Here is a 20,530-nt window from a genome sequence, read left to right as displayed (position 1 = left end):
TAAATAGATAGATAGATAGATAGATAGATAGGTAGATAGATGATAGATAGATAGATAGATAGATAGATGATAGATAGATATAGATAGATAAATAGATAGATAGATAGATAGATAGATAGATAGATAGATAGATAGATAGATAGATAGATAGATAGATAGATAGATAGATAGATAGATAGATGATAGATAGATAGATAGATAGATGATAGATAGATAGATGATAGATAGATAGATGATAGATAGATAGATGATAGATAGATAGATAGATAGATGATAGATAGATAGATAGATAGATAGATGATAGATAGATAGATGATAGATAGATAGATAGATGATAGATAGATAGATAGATAGATAGATAGATGATAGATAGATAGATAGATAGATAGATAGATAGATAGATAGATAGATAGATAGATGATAGATAGATAGATAGATGATAGATAGATAGATAGATAGATAGATAGATAGATGATAGATAGATAGATAGATAGATAGATGATAGATAGATAGATAGATGATAGATAGATAGATAGATGATAGATAGATAGATAGATAGATAGATAGATAGATAGATGATAGATAGATAGATAGATGATAGATAGATAGATGATAGATAGATAGATAGATAGATAGATGATAGATAGATAGATAGATAGATGATAGATAGATAGATAGATAGATAGATAGATGATAGATAGATAGATAGATAGATGATAGATAGATAGATGATAGATAGATAGATGATAGATAGATAGATAGATGATAGATAGATAGATAGATAGATGATAGATAGATAGATAGATAGATGATAGATAGATAGATAGATAGATAGATAGATAGATGATAGATAGATAGATAGATAGATGATAGATAGATAGATAGATAGATAGATAGATAGATAGATAGATAGATAGATAGATAGATGATAGATAGATAGATAGATAGATAGATAGATAGATAGATAGATAGATAGATAGATAGATAGATAGATGATAGATAGATAGATAGATAGATAGATAGATAGATAGATAGATAGATAGATAGATGATAGATAGATAGATAGATAGATAGATGATAGATAGATAGATAGATAGATGATAGATAGATAGATAGATAGATAGATAGATAGATAGATAGATAGATAGATGATAGATAGATAGATAGATAGATGATAGATAGATAGATAGATAGATGATAGATATAGATAGATAGATAGATAGATAGATAGATAGATAGATAGATAGATAGATAGATAGATAGATAGATAGATAGATAGATAGATAGATAGATAGATAGATTTTTTTTCTGACTGATTGTGTTTCTGCAAGAAACACAATCTTAAAAAACTTCCACATGATACAAGGGCAGCTGGCTTTTTTATAGTACAGAAAATTGACAAAAATGAAAAGCTACACATTACTAGACAGTTGTTTGTTCATCTCCTTAGCACAATTGATATTTGAAGGCATCATCAACATGTCGCTAAGAGAAAGTCCTGTTTTCTCTGAGAGGTTTTCTGGATCTGCTGTCCTTTGCTACCAACTGGTGGAGCTAATGCAGCAGCGCGTCGGTTATCAAGAGCCACTAAAGCCCAAAAGAAGAGTTGCGTTTTCCGCATTCCTCCTACACCCTGCAGTCAGCGCTCTGGTTCGGTTGGGTTCGGTTCGGTTCGGGACCAGCCGCTGGGTGGGAGCTTCCCATCATACATGGGATGGTAGTTCTTTCAGCGGAACATTGGAGCAGGAACAACGGGGGCTGAGACTGTGAGTACGATTATGATCAATATTCATTTGCTTTATTGATCATACATTTAGTTCCCGCGATGTTTCACACGAAGCTGCTCCTGTTTGTCGCTTTAATTTTGATGACATTCCACTCAGAGGGTTTGGGCTGGGAACGGAAACATTTCAACATGTTGAGTCAAAAAATTGCAAAACATTATGACTACTCTTTTAATAAACATTTAAGGGTAAATTGGTTGACATCCAGGTTGTATGTTGATAAATTTTTGACTATTAAGATTATTTACTCTATAAAATAGTAATAGTTCTAAGTTCTATTCGTTTGGACCTGGGTGCAGTAGGCCCAGTGGGTCCAGTGGGTCCAGTGGGTCCAGTGTGTGCAGTGGGCACAGTGGGTCCAGTGTGTCCAGTGTGTGCAGTGGGCACAGTGGATCCAGTGGGTCCAGTGTGTGCAGTGGGCACAGTGGGTCCAGTGGGTCAAGTGTGTGCAGTGGGTCCAGTGGGTCCAGTGTGTGCAGTGGGTGCAGTGGGTCCAGTGTGTGCAGTGGGTCCAGTGGGTCCAGTGTGTGCAGTGGGTCCAGTGGGTCCAGTGTGTGCAGTGGGTGCAGTGGGTCCAGTGGGTGCAGTGGGTCCAGTGTGTGCAGTGGGTCAAGTGTGTGCAGTGGGTCCAGTGTGTGCAGTGGGTCAAGTGTGTGCAGTGGGTCAAGTGTGTGCAGTGGGCGCAGTGGGTCCAGTGGGTCCAGTTGGTGCAGTGGGCCCAGTGTGTGCAGTGGGTGCAGTGGGTCCAGTGTGTGCAGTGTGTGCAGTGGGTCCAGTGGGTCCAGTGTGTGCAGTGGGTCCAGTGTGTGCAGTGGGCGCAGTGGGTCCAGTGTGTGCAGTGGGTGCAGTGGGTCCAGTGGGTGCAGTGGGTGCAGTGGGTGCAGTGGGTGCAGTGGGTCAAGTGTGTGCAGTGGGTGCAGTGTGTGCAGTGGGTCCAGTGTGTGCAGTGGGTCCAGTGGGTGCAGTGGGTCCAGTGTGTGCAGTGGGCACAATGGGTCCAGTGTGTGCAGTGGGTCCAGTGTGTGCAGTGGGTGCAGTGGGTCCAGTGGGTGCAGTGGGTCCAGTGTGTGCAGTGGGTGCAGTGGGTCCAGTGTGTGCAGTGGGTGCAGTGGGCGCAGTGGGTCCAGTGGGTGCAGTGGGTCCAGTGTGTGCAGTGGGTGCAGTGGGTCCAGTGGGTGCAGTGGGTGCAGTGGGTCCAGTGTGTGCAGTGGGTGCAGTGGGCGCAGTGGGTCCAGTGGGTGCAGTGGGTCCAGTGGGTGCAGTGGGTGCAGTGGGCGCAGTGGGTCCAATGGGTGCAGTGGGTCCAGTGGGCCTGGAACTTTTTTTTGTTGGAGGGATTCCAAGTTCCAGGGGCCAATGGCAAGTTGTGACATAGTTACTGAATATGACTTGTTCTAATTTCTTATTGAATAAGCGTTTTTGTTCAAATAAAAATGTTGCCTTAAAAAACTTCCACATGATACAAGGGCAGCTGGCTTTTTTATAGTACAGAAAATTGACAAAAATGAAAAGCTACACATTACTAGACAGTTGTTTGTTCAGCTGAAAAATAATGAAGGTGTTTATATTGTTCTGCACTTCAAATTACAGAAGAAATATAGGCCCCTGACTTGAAATCAAAAACACAACTTGTGACTGAAACATCCTTTACTTCGCTCAGCTCATTACATGTAGAAAGGGAAATACAGCTCAGGGTTTGCTGACCTAACTCACCTAATGAGGAAGTACTTTCTTACTGCAATTCCTTTTTTGGCATGAGTTTCTTTGTATTTTTCGAAAGCTGTAGACAACACAATAGAGGACACGGGCAGGAGTCTTCAGGCACTTCGTTCATGAAACAATTAGAAGACCGTTACTGAAACAACAAAACCCAAAACTAAATCCTAGTTGGTATTCTGCCTTTCCTCAGCCTCATGTTTCGACAGTTCATTACAATTTTGTTAGGGTTAACACCTGTTAAACATACATTCCAAAGAGAAAAGACACTAAATCTTTGTGCCTTCAAGGCACAAAGATTAATAAAATATGTAGTGATCTTAGCAATGATGATTTTATTGGAGGCCAGCAACTCAACCGAAGCAGAGCTCTTCACCAAGAGATAAACCTGCAGGAAGATTGTTGTCTCTGCTCTCTGTCAGTGAGGCCTTCTGAGAAAGAAATCAGAGTAAATCAACAATACAAGAAACATTCTTAATTTTATAATGAGATTAACTTAAAGGAAAGCATAAAATAAAGATACTTTATAAAGATCAATGAGAATAACAAATAATTGATTAATAATATCACAATTTCTCCAACAAATTTGCACCACTGGTGCTTCTTATTCCCAGCTCTTGTGCAGCGCATATAAGTAGCTGAGACAGAACTGGCTTTCCTCACTCACTCTTTCTGTCCCTCTCGGTGTTCCTACACCCCCTCAGAACCGCAGCATAAAACACTTGAAATGCCACTACAGTGTCAGATGTTTTTAACAGTTTCTTGGACACACTGAGACATGAGTCTCCTCAGAAGATGGAGGCTCTTTCTGTTCTGGACTTCTTATCGGAGAGTCTTTCATTGCCACTAAAACAAAAATATTAAATAATCTGATATTCTTATTAGGTAATAGGAAAGCTGGATGACAGGTGGAAATATTTAGCATTTTTTAAATGGATATAAAGCAAAGATTTTTTGTTAACTTAAAAATAGGCTCTAGTTCATGACATGTTTGCATGTTGCATGAATCTACTAAATGAGAGAAAACATGTTATTATTCAACTGCACAAATATTTCAATTCAAAATGAGTGCAACAAATATATCTTTGTTTAACATACAGTACTAGCAACTGTACAAACATTTCAACACAAGAAGTGCAGAAAATATTGTTTTCCCCAATCTGCATTTTACATATAATATCAGTTCAACATTGCAGTTTCATATTAACATGTGCAGGTTTCATTTGCATTATAGGTTATACAAACACATGTTCATTAAACTGCAGCACACATATACAATGTTGCCAAGAAGTGTCACAATGTCATAACGTGTGCTCTAAAAGTAGAACCCGAATGCAGGAGTGGCAGAATCAGAGGCTCGATGATGAATGTTTAATAAAAATGATGCAAAAAAACCAACAACCTGCAAACAACTGAAACACTGAGTTCCTTTAAATCTAGACTAATAACCCATCTGCTTAGATTTGCATTTGAAACATAATAAATTAAAGATTAATAAACATTGCAAGCGGTAAAGATGGCACTTGACAATTTGTAATCCTTCTGTTGTTGACTGTGCTCTATGACTTTGTATTTTTGTGTTTTTATGGTGTAAAGCACTTTGAACTTCCTTGTTGCTGAAATGTGCTGGACAAATAAACCTGACCTGACTTGGTGGGTCAGTCTGTCAGTCAAAACTCTCACAGCAGAGCAGAAGGGGACAAGAGGCTTCAAATATCGCCGATCTTCCAAAATGAATGAAACTGGGGCTGAGGCTGGCTGATTTATAGGTCATGGCGTAAATTGTTGAGTTGACAATTTACCCCAATTTACAATTTACAATTGACAGTGCATGATTTAGTGAACAACATAATATTTTGTGTAACATGGATCTCTACAAACCTAAAATGAACTGTTTTACTTTCTGCAGTGGACAAAGAAGATCCATGTGAAGCAAATTAACATGGCCCTGTTCAAGCCGGAGAATGTGGAAGACTTCTATGAGATTGAGGAAGTTTTGGGCAGGTAATGTTATACACACTGTGTGCTTTAATGTTGGGTAGATTTACTGACAAGCAGTTAGTATAGATAAATGTGCATCAAGTATTAGGAACAATCTGGGCCTTTAGAGATTGGTTTAATTAATGTCAAATGAACAAGCTTGTACAACTTAGTGATAAACTGCATTTCTTGTAATGTCCTGTGTTTGAGCAGAAATTCATTATGAATATGCAGATAAAAGGAGTAAAGTTGAGTTTTATTTGACTTTGAAAGCACTACATTTACAAAGTCTAAAATAAACACATCTTACTTCTGTAGTTCTTCAGGAGTGCTGTTTCATGCTAACTTAGTATTTCTATGGTTTTGATAAGGAGAATCAGTCAGTATGTGCTTCTGTAGGCCAAGGCAGCAATACAACTACAGTTAGGCCCAGAAATATTTGGACAGTGACACAGGTTTTGTTATTTTAGCTGTTGACAAAAATATGTTCAGAAATACAATTTATATATAGTATGGGCTGAAAGTGCACACTCCCAGCTGCAATATGAGAGTTTCCACATCCAAATCGGAGAAAGGGTTTAGGAATCATAGCTCTGTAATGCAGAGCCTCCTCTTTTTCAAAGGACCAAAAGTAATTGGACAATGGACTCTAAAGGCTGCAAGTAACTCAAAAGGCCTTTCCCTCGTTAACCTGTAATCAAGTAAGTAGTTAAAAGGTCTGGGGTTGTTTCCAGGTGTGTGGTTTTGCATTTGGAAGCTGTTGCTGTGACCAGACAACATGCGGTCAAAGGAGCTCTCAATTGAGGTGAAGCAGAACATCCTGAGGCTGAAAAAAAGGAAAAAATCCATCAGAGAGATAGCAGACATGCTTGGAGTAGCAAAATCAACAGTCGGGTACATTCTGAGGAAAAAGGAATTGACTGGTGAGCTTGGGAACTCAAAAAGGCCTGGGCGTCCACGGAAGACAACAGTGGTGGATGATCGCCGCATACTTTCTTTGGTGAAGAAGAACCCGTTCACAATATCAACTGAGGTCCAGAACACTCTCAGGGAAGTAGGTGTATCTGTCTCTAAGTCAACAGTAAAGAGAAGACTCCATGAAAGCAAATACAAAGGGTTCACATGTAGATGCAAACCATTCATCAATTCCAAAAATAGACAGGCCAGAGTTAAATTTGCCCAAAAACACCTCAAGAAGCCAGCCCAGTTCTGGAAAAGTATTCTATGGACAGATGAGACAAAGATCAACCTGTACCAGAATGATGGGAAGAAAAAAGTTTGGAGAAGAAAGGGAACGGCACATGATCCAAGGCACACCACATCCTCTGTAAAACATGGTGGAGGCAACGTGATGGCATGGGCATGCATGGCTTTCAATGGCACTGGGTCACTTGTGTTTGTTGATGACATAACAGCAGACAAGAGTAGCCGGATGAATTCTGAAGTGTACCGGGATATACTGTCAGCCCAGATTCAGCCAAATGCTGCAAAGTTGATCGGACGACGCTTCACAGTACAGATGGATAATGACCCCAAGCATACAGCCAAAGCTACCCAGGAGTTCATGAGAGCAAAAAGGTGGAATATTCTGCAATGGTCAAGTCAATCACCAGATCTTAACCCAATTGAGCATGCATTTCACTTGCTCAAATCCAGACTTCAGACGGAAAGACCCACTAACAAGCAAGACCTGAAGGCTGCGGCTGTAGAGGCCTGGCAAAGCATTAAGAAGGAGGAAACCCAGCGTTTGGTGATGTCCATGGGTTCCAGACTTAAGGCAGTGATTGCCTCCAAAGGATTCGCAACAAAATATTGAGAAAAAACTTTTTTGTTTGGGTTATGTTTATATGTCCAATTACTTTTGAGCTCCTAAAATGTGGAGTGTTTGTAAACAAATGTGTACAATTCCTACATTTTCTATCAGATATTTTTGTTCAACCCTTTAAATTAAACGTTACAATCTGCACTTGAATTCTGTTGTAGAGGTTTCATTTCAAATCCAATGCGGTGGCATGCAGAGCCCAACTCACAAATATTGTGTTACTGTCCAAATATTTCTGGCCCTAACTGTAACTGCCTTGGATGAAGGTCATTCAGGATGAACTAAGCTAGTCGAACTAAACACTTGATCATAAAGACTCTGTTAACCTGGTTTGTTGCTCACTTACAAAAACTAGCAGCTGCTTCAACAGAGAAGAAACCTAATAGATCAAACTCTTAGAGACTGTAGTCATATTTAGCCTCATGTTGATTCTGGATGGAGCCACACAAGGCACACAAACAGGTTTCTCAGTGCTGCCAAGGTATGAACCCACTGGCCATTGGTACTGCAAACAGCTGATCTTTGAACTTCCCAAAGAGATTCTGCATTGGTGTCTAGGTGGTTTGGTCCACTCCTTAGCAGACGGCTGGACCTATTTCAAATTTTAAAGAGCAGATTTCCACTGTACTTGTTACAAATATTCTAATCAATGTTCAAATAGGAGAGTTAAGGCTCATGGCAGGCTATCTGAGAAGATCTGATTGAGTGTTTTTAGAGCAGGGCAGTCCTGGTCTGGAGGGGCAGGACTGTAATTACCAGCCCTGTTTTAGATGTGTGCTTTGGTCTATTGTCATGTTGAAGGACCTATTCAGCTGTGAACAAAACTTAGCTTTCTGACACTGGACTGCATGTTTCACTTGAGATCGTTTTGATTGTTTAGTTCCAGGAAATGATTGCTTCCTGGAGCTAGACTCATTTTTCCTTCTGTATACATTGGATCAAAACGATTTGCCTAAAAGCTTCAGTGTTATCTCAAAGGACCTTCTCCTAGCATGCCAGAATTCATCTTTGGTCTCTTAAAGCCTGGTCTTTTTGTGTTTTTCAGTCAATACTGATATTCTTCCACAAAGCCCAGAATGGTATTGAGTTGAAACCATGTGGTGTGATCAGAAAGTCACACCTTGGAGTTCAGTTTTAGTTGTGTTTTTTTCCTGCCATTTGACCTCCAGTTCTGATCAGCCTGCCCTGCATTTACATTTCCCCTTTTGTTAAGACACCAAAAGTTTGGGTTTAGTTCCATGAACCTTAAACTCATAAATGATGTGGTAACAGGAACAAGTAGCTGGTTTTGTGGCATTTATAAAGACATACATTTATCTTACTGAAACATTGTTATTGCATAATTACTGGACCACCAATCTCTTAATTCATTTATAACTCTGAAATTCATTGTTTACCTTTCCAGATAGACCATTTTCATCATCATATATTTCAGAAGACCAGAAATGTTATTTGATTCTCACTTCTTTAAATTATTGTCCAATCACAGATCATTTATGTGTCAGCCTATAAACCAGTCCTTATCCTACAGTACAAAAGGACAAAAGGAATCTGAAGTTTGAAGGTTTACCCAAATCACCAACATTTTGCAGTGACTTATGTAATGTGGCAGTTTGATTCTATGAAGTTAACTGGAATTTGTAAACAACCATCCTCCACTGCGAGGAGAGAGGAGCCAATGGTTAATTCAATATTTGGAAGCGTGGCCAACATGGACTGAATGACTTTGTTCACGTCCTAAACTGGCATCGCTAAAACTGACGGACTACAATTCTAAAACAACACAGAAAACCATCTTCATTGTTCACAACTTTTCCTTCTGTCTGCTGATTGGCCTGGTTGAAATTCTACCAGAGGAGACCAAGTGAATGGAAGAAAGTCCAGACAGTTTGTGAATCAAGATTTGAATTGAGCAGGAAGGTTATGGTCTGGATAGTGTCAGGCAAAGAATATGAGGAAATCATGAAGAGCTCATAATGGTAATAACAGGCCTGTCAATTTGGACTGAATTCTGAAATGTTCAACTGAACATTGTATTGATTTTACAACCCTTTTGCATGAGATTTTTGTACCTAATTTCATTTCCATTGTCACCCTTCTGATCTGCATACCTGTGGGCGCTGAGGCTTCTAAAGGCTTCACCTGAAGCATCAGAATTGACTCTTATTGACATAGTTGAAAATTGCATCATCTTTTTCACTGGGAGGCATCCTTCTCCCCTTCTTGACACCAGACCTGGGTGGAATTATCTCGCCCAGAGTTCTGGGGGATGTGATTGGTCAGAAGTTTGTTGATGTGTTTTTTTGCTGATGCACTCAAGCAGCAATGTTAGTATTTTGCAGATTTTTGTATCTGCAGGGGACATGAACACTTTTGAGAAACATTTATCAGATGCGATTTAGAAATGTGTACATTTATATGATTCTTCACAAACTACAAACAAAGATGGTCAAATGGCTAAAATCTTGTGACTGGAGATGGCAGTCGTTGTCCACAGAAGAGTCTGTCTGCAGAAAGGTGGTGCTCTCTTTCCATTTTGTCATTAACAGGAACTTGACATATAATGAAGTGGGAGGGGTCATTATATGTAGGAGGGGTCTTTCCAAGTGGTTTGTGCTCTGTGTGAAAAACACATGGTCACAAACGTTACCATGTTTGTGACCATTGTCATGTCACCATGTGTTGTTGGGTTTTGGATGAAGTATGGGAGAGCTTCAGCATCCTTCTGCAGTTCAGCTACATTCATACTCAGATGATCACTGCAGGTAGAACATTAGCAGGTACATTTAAAATACAATACAACATAATATGAGCTAAGTGATTTTCTTTCATAGCATAATAGATTAGTATTAGAACTGTCAAAGCTGCATTGAATCCAGAATATTTATGATTGGATTGTTAAATCTACACTTGGCCCATTTAGTGGGCATTTTGGTCAGGTTCGAAAAGTCTGTGAGAGGACATCAAGGACTTACTGGGCTGGCAAGTTCCTAAAGATTCGAAAAACGGCCTGCAGCCGTCTGGGTCTGGACAGGTCCAGCGTGGAGCGAGAGGTGGAGATCCTACAGATATTACACCACCCAAATATTGTGGCCCTCAAAGACGTCTTTGAGAGTCGATCAGAGGTGGTGGTCATCCTGGAGCTGTAAGTGTTTTTCTATCAATTGTTTAAAAGTTTAATTTAAAACAGAAATAAATACAGGAGTCATACCACTGTGTGTGTGTATATATATATATATATATATATATATATATATATATATATATATATATATATATATATATATATATATATATATATATATATATATATATATATATATATATATGTATATGTAGATAGTAACAATCTTCTTTTGAACATTTTAGTGTTAGTGGAGGAGAGTTGTTTGACTTCATTGCTGAGAAGGAGAACCTATTGGAATGTGAAGCCATTGAGTTTCTAAAGCAAATCCTGGAAGGACTGAAGTTTATGCACAAGAGCAATATTGCCCATTTCGACTTAAAGGTAACATCAATATGGCATTTCTTTTCAGTACAATGTCAAATAACAAAAATGTGTTCTACTCCAAATTTAGCCTGAAAACATCATGCTGTCGGACAAAGGTTCCCCGCACCCCAACATTAAGCTCATTGACTTTGGCTTGGCTCACCGTTTTTGCCAAGGAGAGGAGTACAAAAGCACAAGTGGCACTCCCCAGTACATTGGTAAGGAGAATAAAAAAAGATTTTATGGAATGATGACCACATGATAGTGGTGATGGTGGGTGGAGTTCAACCCTTTTCAATTTCTACTCTGTTCACCTCTGGCATTGTGTCCTTTGGCAAGATGAATTGTCCACCTTGGCTGCTGTTGGCGGTCAGTGGGCCCAACAGGTAGCGCCGCTACATGCCAACCTTGTCTCTTTCAGACTGCCTTCTTTTCTGTAAGAACACCTTATAAAACATCCAGTTTGAGTGAGAAACAAACTTCAGAGCCGTAGCTATGACAGCGAGCTATGCGGCCAATCAGCAGTGTGACTGGTGCACTCTCAGCTTCATTCCCTGTTCTAAGCATCAACTATAAACCTTCTGTCAGGAATGTTTCTGCTCTGACGAAATGCGCAGGAGAGACGCATGCAGTCTCGGCGGCCCGCCAGGCTTATAATACTGTGGGGGAACCCTGCTCTGGGTTTGGTCAGAGGACGCTCTGCCCCAGAACAGCTGTGCCTACACTGTAGCTTGGCATCATGTGCATGGACGGATGACTGTATTGTGAAGTATCTCTGGACTAAATGAAGTGCTATACAAGTACAGGTCATTTACCAGTCTGCAAATAGCACACCAGTGGATTAGCCATTTTTATGGAAGACTTTTGAAGTATTGCTTTTGGACCAGTGTTTGATTTCTGAAATTCATTTTGTTTCCTACTAATTGTTTTAGACTTTAATTTTTTCAATTATGTTTAATAACATCAGTCAGGGATATGATGTAAAATTGTAAAAATTGTGACTGTGTTAAATAAAAGCATAGAAAACCCACATCCAGCATCCAGTCACATGAAACAGTTAATTACATTTAATCACATTCATTCCCTTAATTTGATCACATAACTTCAGCTCACTTAGAACAGTAAAAGTCAATCTGAAGACTAATTTATTACAGTTCAAGTTAATCCAGTTGCTGTTTGTTTCAGTCCCAAGCGTTTGACTGAGCTTCACAGCATCAGTTTTTCATTACTTTTTTTTTCTTGTTTTTGCTTTAGAAAGCAGCATGCATCAGAATTTCTAGACATACATACTGAAAAAAAGAAGAAACCACCCATTTAGGTGCTTGTATAATATGTACAAGTAGCAACTTGCAAGGGAGCACAGAGCACTCTGCACTGGAGCAGCAGGAAAAGCAGATAAATATCATACTAATAGATTGCAAAAATAAAGTATGCGATCTTTTGTCCACCAAAGTGGAACATTAATTTCACCACCAGGCTGCAATAAATTACAAAAAAGAAGAAACAAGCACAAGAAAGAAGAAACAAATAAGTCTATCATGATTAAAACTGTTTAGTGAACACATGAGGTCTTTCAGTCTTCTTGATGCATAAAAATTAGTTTTCAGACTTCAATGTTCACCATTTTAACTGAGATCCTATTTATGTTTTAGCGCCTGAGATGATAAGCGACGAGCCTCTCAGCACAGCAGCAGACATGTGGTGAGAATTCAACACCTTTTAAACATGATCAGACCGTCTGCTAGTGTAAACCTGGATCTTTGTTACATTTGAAATATAGTTGTGAAAAGGTTTAGCCATTCTGTTATTACTACTATTACTGTGAAGTGACTGAACTCCAAACCACTGACGGCATTTTGTGTTTCTCTTCAGGAGCATTGGAGTAATTACCTATATACTGTGAGTTGATATCATTTTATTGGCTCACTTGTAAGACATGAATACTGTACATTGCATGCCTACTTGTATTCCATCTTTTTTTCATTGCACAGTCTGTTGATGTCTCCATATCATTAGATTGGATGCTAATTCCTGGCTTATATAGGGTTCGCCTGGTCTTTATCTTTTGAGGGTTTTAATGACACTAGTGGCATTTATTCAATAGTAGCTCGACAGGAGAAAATGCATAAAGCAGAGGTGTCCAAACCTTTTTCAACAAGTGTGAAGTTAAAACAAGTCGTGGGTTACCAAAACTTTATCTCTTGTTTTGAAAAATTTAAAATTGATTCCATTGTAATAACACACTGAATGCACAACGTCTTAATGAAACATACCAACCGGATTTCTATATAGAAATCTGCAAATCATGTTAGTTGTGTTGAAGGTTATAAGATATATGTTATGAGTCTCTAACTTTGTGTAGTTTAATAAATGGTTGTATCTAGTTCTGCTTTTGGTATCAAATTAAAATCAAATTAAAAATAAAAGATAAAAAGAAGAATAGTTTGTCAAGTCAAAAGGAAAAATAAATACATTTATACAATATTCTGCAAATATTCTTAATAACTATTCAGACATTTCTGTAATATTTTAAATCTGCCTTGATTCCTTCTTGAAGGGGTTTCAAAGTTTGTTTTTCAGCATTTCCAGGTGATCACCAGTATTTGAAATAGGAAAAAATTCCAGAATAGTGAGACCTGACAGATCCATGAGATTTAGCTGATCATCTGCTAGGGTTTTAGTCAGTAGCATATCAGGGCTGAACTATGTTCAGTTATCTTTTGTATTTTTAAAGAAATTGGTCATACACACATGTAGCAGCTGTATGGATTCAGGTGTTCACAGATACACTTTCTTGGGTTGTTGTATGTCTTTCATGAATTAGTACCACCGTGTGCTTTCCACTGACATGGCTGTTATAAATGCATGTGGTGTTTGTCACTGCAGTTTCTTGATTCTCTGTTCTTTTTATCTTTTCTGCAGGCTTAGAAACAGACTTGTATTTCCTGTATACTCTCTATAGTTCTTCCTTTTCTCTATCTTTATCCTCCTCTGCCCCTTTTAACTTTTTGCCCAATATCCCACATCTCTTCCCTTCTTTTGATGAAACTGTAATGATATAGTTGTGACAATTAATCTTTTGGGTTTCTCCTATAAACTGCTGGATAGGAACGTGTAAAAAAGGGAAAAGACATCAAAATGGGTCATTGATTGTGACAGATTTATCTCTTTAGTTTAGGTGTGTCAGGCTGGATTTATCATGATGACTCCCAGCTCAGAGTTAATTAACAAGTCCTTAAATGGTAAAGTAACAAACCAAAAGAGTAAAAAGTTCTGAGGTGCAGTCGGCCCAAGTGCAGACATAAAAGCAGCTGTCCCATGATTAGTAAGGAAGAACTTACAATAGTGCTACATGAAGCAAACAGAACAATAATGATATGCAACTGAGGCAACAGGAAGTGAGGTCAGGAAGTGGACAATTGAAGGACCTGATGAGGAAATTAAACTAACTGGCTTTTCACTGTTAGGGAAGGACCAAACTCTGGATCTGAGGGAAAATGACTCATAAACACACACCATCTGTTTTTAACAAATCAAATGGATCTGATGAATCTCCAACAAGATATTTTGTGAACAAAACCATACTAAACCATAAAAGAGAATAACCTTAAAATAAAAATGGAGAGCAATATGCTCAGAAAGCAACACAAGAAAGAACTGACTCAATGAGCTGGGTATGGAACAGCATTAGTCTCAAAAATAGCTCAGTAAAATGCAAACACCAAAATCAAAGTAATCAAATCAAATCAAATTTTATTTGTATAGCACATTTCAGCAACAAGGCATTTAAAAGTGCTTTACATCAAAAACACAAAACACAAAGTCATGCAACTTAAAGACTAGCCTCAGTCCGGTTCTTCACTTAGGATTCTAATTCCGAGGACAGAAAGTTTTACTCACAGAGAGAGATGAGCACCACTCACTCTTGTATGCACACACACACACAACAGCAATGACATGGCAATAAAAACCGCAGCAACAAACAATTTTCTATCAGTGCGAGGATTCTTCCTTATGGGAAGTCCTCATAAAATGAGGGACTCTAAAAACACCTCTCTTGTAGATTTTAGTTGAACCAACTGGGATTCTACACCCTCTGGGAATTTAGTTAAGTTGTTCTGACAAGGCCTCCAACCTGGGAATTTAGCTGAGAAATATCAACTGGGCCTCCAACCCTTTGGTACTTTAGTCAAAATACTATTTGACAAGGACTCCAACCTACAAAAAAAAAAAAAAAAAAAAAAGAACAAAATATGAATCATGACGGAATAAAAAAGCAGTGCAAGTCTAAAGAATAACTCTGGTAAACCTTCACAATATCATGGGTCTCTATAAAGGATTGTGAAGGATACAACAAGGATGTGCACCCAAAAGGCAAAAATGGCTTAGGCCAAAAACTGTTCAGGTTTATAGAACTATGTGTATGCACCCCAGTTCAGGTATCCTTTACTGGACAATAGACAAAATGATTAACTTTACTGACTCTGTTCTTAAGTTATTGACTCGTTTTCCTTCAGAAAGAAATTAGTCCAATATTTACTCTGAGATTCAAGCCCTGTAAATCACATTATGTAACCAAAGAAGATCCACTTAAATGAAAAGGCAGAAACACTTTGAATGAATGAACAGGGATCTGCACACAATGTAGTCTCTCTAATCCTGTGCTTTCTCTCCTTAGATTGAGTGGTTTGTCTCCATTCCAAGGTGAGACTGATGAAGAGACTCTGAAGAACGTCATTGCTACCAATTATCAGTTTAATAAGCATTACTTCAACACGACCAGCTCCATGGCCAAAGATTTCATCATGAAACTTTTGATTAAAAATTCCAAGTATGTAACATAGATACAGTATCTATCTTGTGAATGCATAAAATGTCATAGAAACTAAACTTTAACAGCAGTAACAATGTAAATAAATCATCTGGAACTCTAGTTTTAAATTCTTAACACAAATCAAATTCAAAGGTTCATTTAAATGTTCTCATTAGTTTGATGGATTCCATCTTTTGAATGATATTTTAAATTAGACCTCTTGTACAACCATACAGTTTGTTCAAATTTTGTCATTCATTATTACTCCATATCAGCTTTTAGTTGGTTTTTGACCTTTACCTTTTAATGAATGTAATACATATACCTGCATTTGAGGATAACAATGGATGTAAGCTACATTAATAATAATAACAACAACAATAATAATAACAATAAGCAGTGCCAATAGTATTGCTACACAAGAAGGTCAAAAAGGAGCACAAAGAAATTGTACCATTTGAACTTTGCTCTAGTCATGAATAAATAATGGTAGAAAAATATCAATAGATTTGTTAACTGCATTCAAACAGAAACTGCTTTAGAGCTTTAAATGGCCACCAGTCTAAACCCTTTCTTAAACACCATGTCTTCACCAAGAAGAGAGTTCAAATAAATCGTTTTTTCCTGAAGCTCCAAATTTGTTTCATTCTAACAATCGAATGTTAGATCGTCCCTCCGCTTTGAAGGGCTCAGATTAATCATCAAAAGACAAATTAAATCACATTAACACCCTGATATACAAATATGTACAATATTTGCTTGCTACATTAATTTCAGCACTTAAGCGCTGTAGCACATTTTAATACTGTGGAGATCAGGGCAATTGTTGAAACATCTTTCATTCGTCTATCTAACTATGATTTTATGTTATTGTATGTTGCAGTGAAAGAATGACAGCTGAAGAATGTCTTGAACATCCATGGATAAAGGTTGCAGCAACTCTTTCTTTCTCAGATTGCACATTTACTGTATTAAAATGACAACGTTGGGAGTTCCCAGTCATTGACATGTCCCTTGTTGGTCTGTTTTAGCCCATCACTCGCACACAGGTGGACAAAAGGAACCGATCCTCAATCAATATGAGGAGCTTTAAGAAATTTAACGCCAAAAGGAAATGGAAGGTGTGTTTGAAGATCTTCATATGAATCATGATATGAAAATGTTAATCTTTAAAGACCCGTCCCCGCCCCAAGTGTTTTCTACAATAAAGCAAAGAGAATACAGGATGACTAGGCGTAGCTCCTGAGCCTTTTTAACAGTCAGCTCCCTACTGTCACCAAGTCTCTTTTTGAAATAATCACAGAACCAAAACTGGAAGTATTCCCAATGAACACTAAATTTTTTTGAAAGTTTCTACACTGTAGAGTATGCGAGGGAAGCAAAACTAAGAGTTTTCAGGGTATTTATTTAAAGGTGTGGCCAACGACAAAGGGAAGGGACCGTTTGTTTCTGAGACTAAGCATTTCTGCAGTGTGATTATGGGTGGGTGTGGTTTGCAGCAAAGTTTCAGGCAGTAGTAGGAGAAGGGTGAAAGGTGTTGCCTTAGCACTGGTTGTTGCTTACAATTTCATGTGGGAAATATCTGAGCAGCATTGTCTTTTGCACTTCTTAATTGGATCTGCAACTTTGTCAGATGCTCTGCAGTTACCCTCTAAGAGCTAAGTGGTTGGTGGACAGTTTTTTTTTTATTATATCTATCTACAGTTCTTCAAAATGGATGCCACCCAAGTCCTGCAATGAAGGATTTTACACTTATGAAGGAACACAACCAAAGTGAAGTGAAGTCAGCATCAGTTGATAACACTCTTCTCTCCTTCAGACACACTCTAAGTGTGTCTGAACCTCATACACTATATGAGGTGTATGGCACAATGACAGACTAATAAAATGAAAACATGCATAATAATTCACTGTCACACTTAAAGCAGTAGCACCTGGGGAAAACTGTTCAACCTAATTACAGAGAGTCGCTGTTCTCACGTAGTTCAGGCGTATTTGGGGCAATAAGCATCGGATGACGGAAAAATATTGCTTTGACAGTGATTATCAAGCATAAGGACCACCTACCTAATGCTGAATAAGTTCCTGATTTGCAAACCAAACAGTTCTTTTATTTTGAAGAATACTTTATATAATACAATGAAACTAATACAATATGCTGTACATGATTTTTGAACATGCTTTAAGTCTAAGTTCTATCCGTTCTTCAGATGTCCTACAACATGGTGTTGATGTGTAACCGGCTGGTCAGTCTGAGGCTACCATGTACAAGCAGCTCCAGTCCAGATCCACTGCAGGTGGGAATTAAAACCTATTCTCAAGTCTGATTCCACTGATCAGACTAATAACAGCTTTGTTGACCATTTCTAAACTACGAAATGGTCAAATTCCAGTGATGTGACATTAGCAAGTTGTCACAAGTTACTTAATTTCTTGTCCCTTTTTATTTTTGTTATACAGTAAATACATTCCATCATAATATTTCAAAGTGTGTCAAAAGTGTTAGAGGAAATAAGTATTTAATTCTTTCTTGGTATTGTAAATGTATTCAGTCAAAAAGAAACAAAAAACATTTTATTAGGAAAATACAATACAATGTTTCAGCTGATTTTTCTCATTTATACTGGTTTAATTTGAATAGAACCACTTTCAACATAAAAAAAATCCAGAAAATGTGTGATATAAAACTTAAATGACATTATGTTAAAGTAGAGTTACATCCTTCACTCAACCAGAATTTGGACTTTCACTGTGATCATGTTCCCATGCAGCACACACACAGCTGTGATTTAAGCTCTGACTTTTTCTTGACTCATGCTTGGATGACAAGAAATACTCAAAGTCAACCCCTGAGGACTGGGTGACTTAATGGTCAATGGTCAGGCCCATGTAACGTAAAATCATCTTCCCTCTGCATCATCATAAAGATTACTTTAGAGAGAAAATCTGAATGGGTCTTGCAGGCTTTTAGTGACACAAGTCAGTTAAGAAATGTTTAGGAATAAACACATTAAAGCAAACACTAACATCAGCTCAGCACGAGAGCCGTCTCTGTTCTGCTACTTTACTAGGTCATTAGGTCAAGGTCATGTATTGCTCGGTCCTAGATTACCTTTTAGTCACTGTGCTATACATATAGATTTTTAGCTGTAGCATTGTGTTTCCTCTGGATTTTTGCTTGTTTTTACTGGATTTTTGGCTTTGGGTTCATTTTAGTTGAATGAAACCAACATTCAACAAAAAATTCCAGAAAATGCAGTGATCTGAAAAATTTAACAAAGGAGATCATTTTGGACTAAAGCTTTTCATGTGTGCTTGTATCTTCTGTCAGTGTTCCTAACAATATTATAAAATGGTTATTTTTCTGCAGAGACAATGTGAAAGTGACACAGAGGAAACAGAGAGCAAGCCTGCCTCTCTGCTGCGCCGCAGACTCAGCAGCAGTTCATAGAACTGTTCAGACATGTGCTGTGAGCCCATGCTGCTGACCTCAGGATCCTGTTTGACCTCAGGATTCCTGAGGTCAAACATGTCGTTGCTCTGATCAAGTAAATCGGGCCTCCCAAACGAACTGAACTCACTGGTTCTCATGGCGTCCAAGCCGGAGCCTTTTTGTTTCTGAAACACTTTTTTGTATTTGTTTTAATGCATTTCGGTGGATTTGTAAAATATGTATCAATATAATGTGCCTTAAAAATCTTAGTATGTCTTCAACGAAGCTCAAACTCATTTTGTTCTATTGTTTGTGAAAGATTTAATGTTGTTGATGTTTGGTGTGTCTTTGTATCAAGTGTAATGCTGCACCCAGCCTTTAACACAGTGTGACCTGGATCTCCACTTCCACCGCCAGTACAGCACCACCAATATCTGCTTGTCTGTGTGTTGTTTATTAAATGCAATTAAGTTCATGGTTTACTCAAGAAATTCCTTAAAATTATTGATTTACTTTTTTTTTTTTTTACTTGTGTCACAATTTCCACATTGTGATGTGTTTGCATTATATCATATTCCTAAAGGGATTTTCACAGAGGCCAACCAGCCATATCATCCAGGCAGAAATGATCCTTAAGATAAATGGGTGCAGGGGGAACATCAGAAGCCAAATGTAGTGATTTCCTCCTTTTAAAAAGGACAGAAGATGGAAAAAAATAGAGAAAGAAATGGTTGAGCTGCCAGGGCAGCAGATGAATGCAACAGAGATATATTGAAATACTGTAGCATGTCAATAACACAGACAGTAGAAAGCTTAACCCACAACTCATAGCACTGGCCACCAACTTGTAAGAGTTTAATAGAGAATCTGATTACTGTATAAATTTTGACTTTAATGCGTAGAAACAAACAGGTCAAATTGACACTGAACTCAGTTTGTATGTAGTTACTTGCATAGACTGGTAAATATTAAAGAAACACATGGGAGAAGGAGGCATCCAACAGGCGCTGACGATGGCCAACCAAGCTGCCAAGACAGGCCATCTGGTACTGGAACTGTCACAGACCCAAAGATGACTCACTTCTCAAGATCTCCATGAACATCTCAGAGAAATACTGCATGGTTTTGGTGACCAATAATCAGAAAATGTCAAGTAGAAATAAAATATATGCATGTCTGAGTCCCTTTGCTTACAAATTGTAAGTATTGTGACTTTATTTTGGGAAAATACAGATTTGTTTATAAAGATTTATTTCATAAACAAGTATGCTGAACTGGATTTATATGTGGTTTTATGGTTAGTTTTAATGTAATCAGTCAGGAAGTATGCAAATATCAGATCTGCAAAGGGCCAATGCTCATAGCATCCAATCCAGTTCTGGAGAGCTGCTATGCTGCAGCTTTTAATCACCTAAAGTACGCAACTTACTAAAGAGGGCAACTAATATTTTCTCACTAACATCCTCAAACATTGTAAATCCTGGTAAATTAC

General features: G+C 38.2%; 1 protein-coding gene across 1 annotated transcript; it reads left to right on the top strand.

The window, feature by feature from the left end:
* The first annotated feature begins 1,604 nt into the window (after positions 1 to 1,604).
* si:dkey-240h12.4 (death-associated protein kinase 2) lies at positions 1,605 to 19,513 on the top strand. Its single transcript, XM_055021933.1, has 12 exons — positions 1,605 to 1,766; positions 5,410 to 5,504; positions 10,226 to 10,447; positions 10,672 to 10,810; positions 10,881 to 11,010; positions 12,445 to 12,493; positions 12,665 to 12,691; positions 15,471 to 15,623; positions 16,489 to 16,534; positions 16,637 to 16,726; positions 17,816 to 17,902; positions 18,976 to 19,513. The coding sequence occupies exons 2-12, from the start codon at positions 5,443 to 5,445 to the stop codon at positions 19,054 to 19,056; spliced, it is 1,086 nt and encodes a 361-aa protein (XP_054877908.1). The 5' UTR covers positions 1,605 to 1,766; positions 5,410 to 5,442; the 3' UTR covers positions 19,057 to 19,513.
* The last annotated feature ends 1,017 nt before the right edge of the window (positions 19,514 to 20,530 follow it).

The sequence above is a fragment of the Poeciliopsis prolifica genome, unplaced genomic scaffold, assembly GCF_027474105.1.
Source record: "Poeciliopsis prolifica strain line A6 unplaced genomic scaffold, Auburn_PproV2 SCAFFOLD080, whole genome shotgun sequence".
Lineage (NCBI taxonomy): Eukaryota > Metazoa > Chordata > Actinopteri > Cyprinodontiformes > Poeciliidae > Poeciliopsis > Poeciliopsis prolifica.
This window is presented reverse-complemented; position numbering and strand designations above follow the sequence as displayed.

Bases quoted from the DNA above. Each gene is read 5' to 3' on its own strand.
- si:dkey-240h12.4 (XM_055021933.1), top strand. From the start codon at position 5,443: ATGGCCCTGTTCAAGCCGGAGAATGTGGAAGACTTCTATGAGATTGAG. The intron at 15,624-16,488 runs GTATGTAACATA...TGTATGTTGCAG, and splicing joins CTTTTGATTAAAAATTCCAA to TGAAAGAATGACAGCTGAAG. The intron at 17,903-18,975 runs GTGGGAATTAAA...ATTTTTCTGCAG, and splicing joins CCAGTCCAGATCCACTGCAG to AGACAATGTGAAAGTGACAC.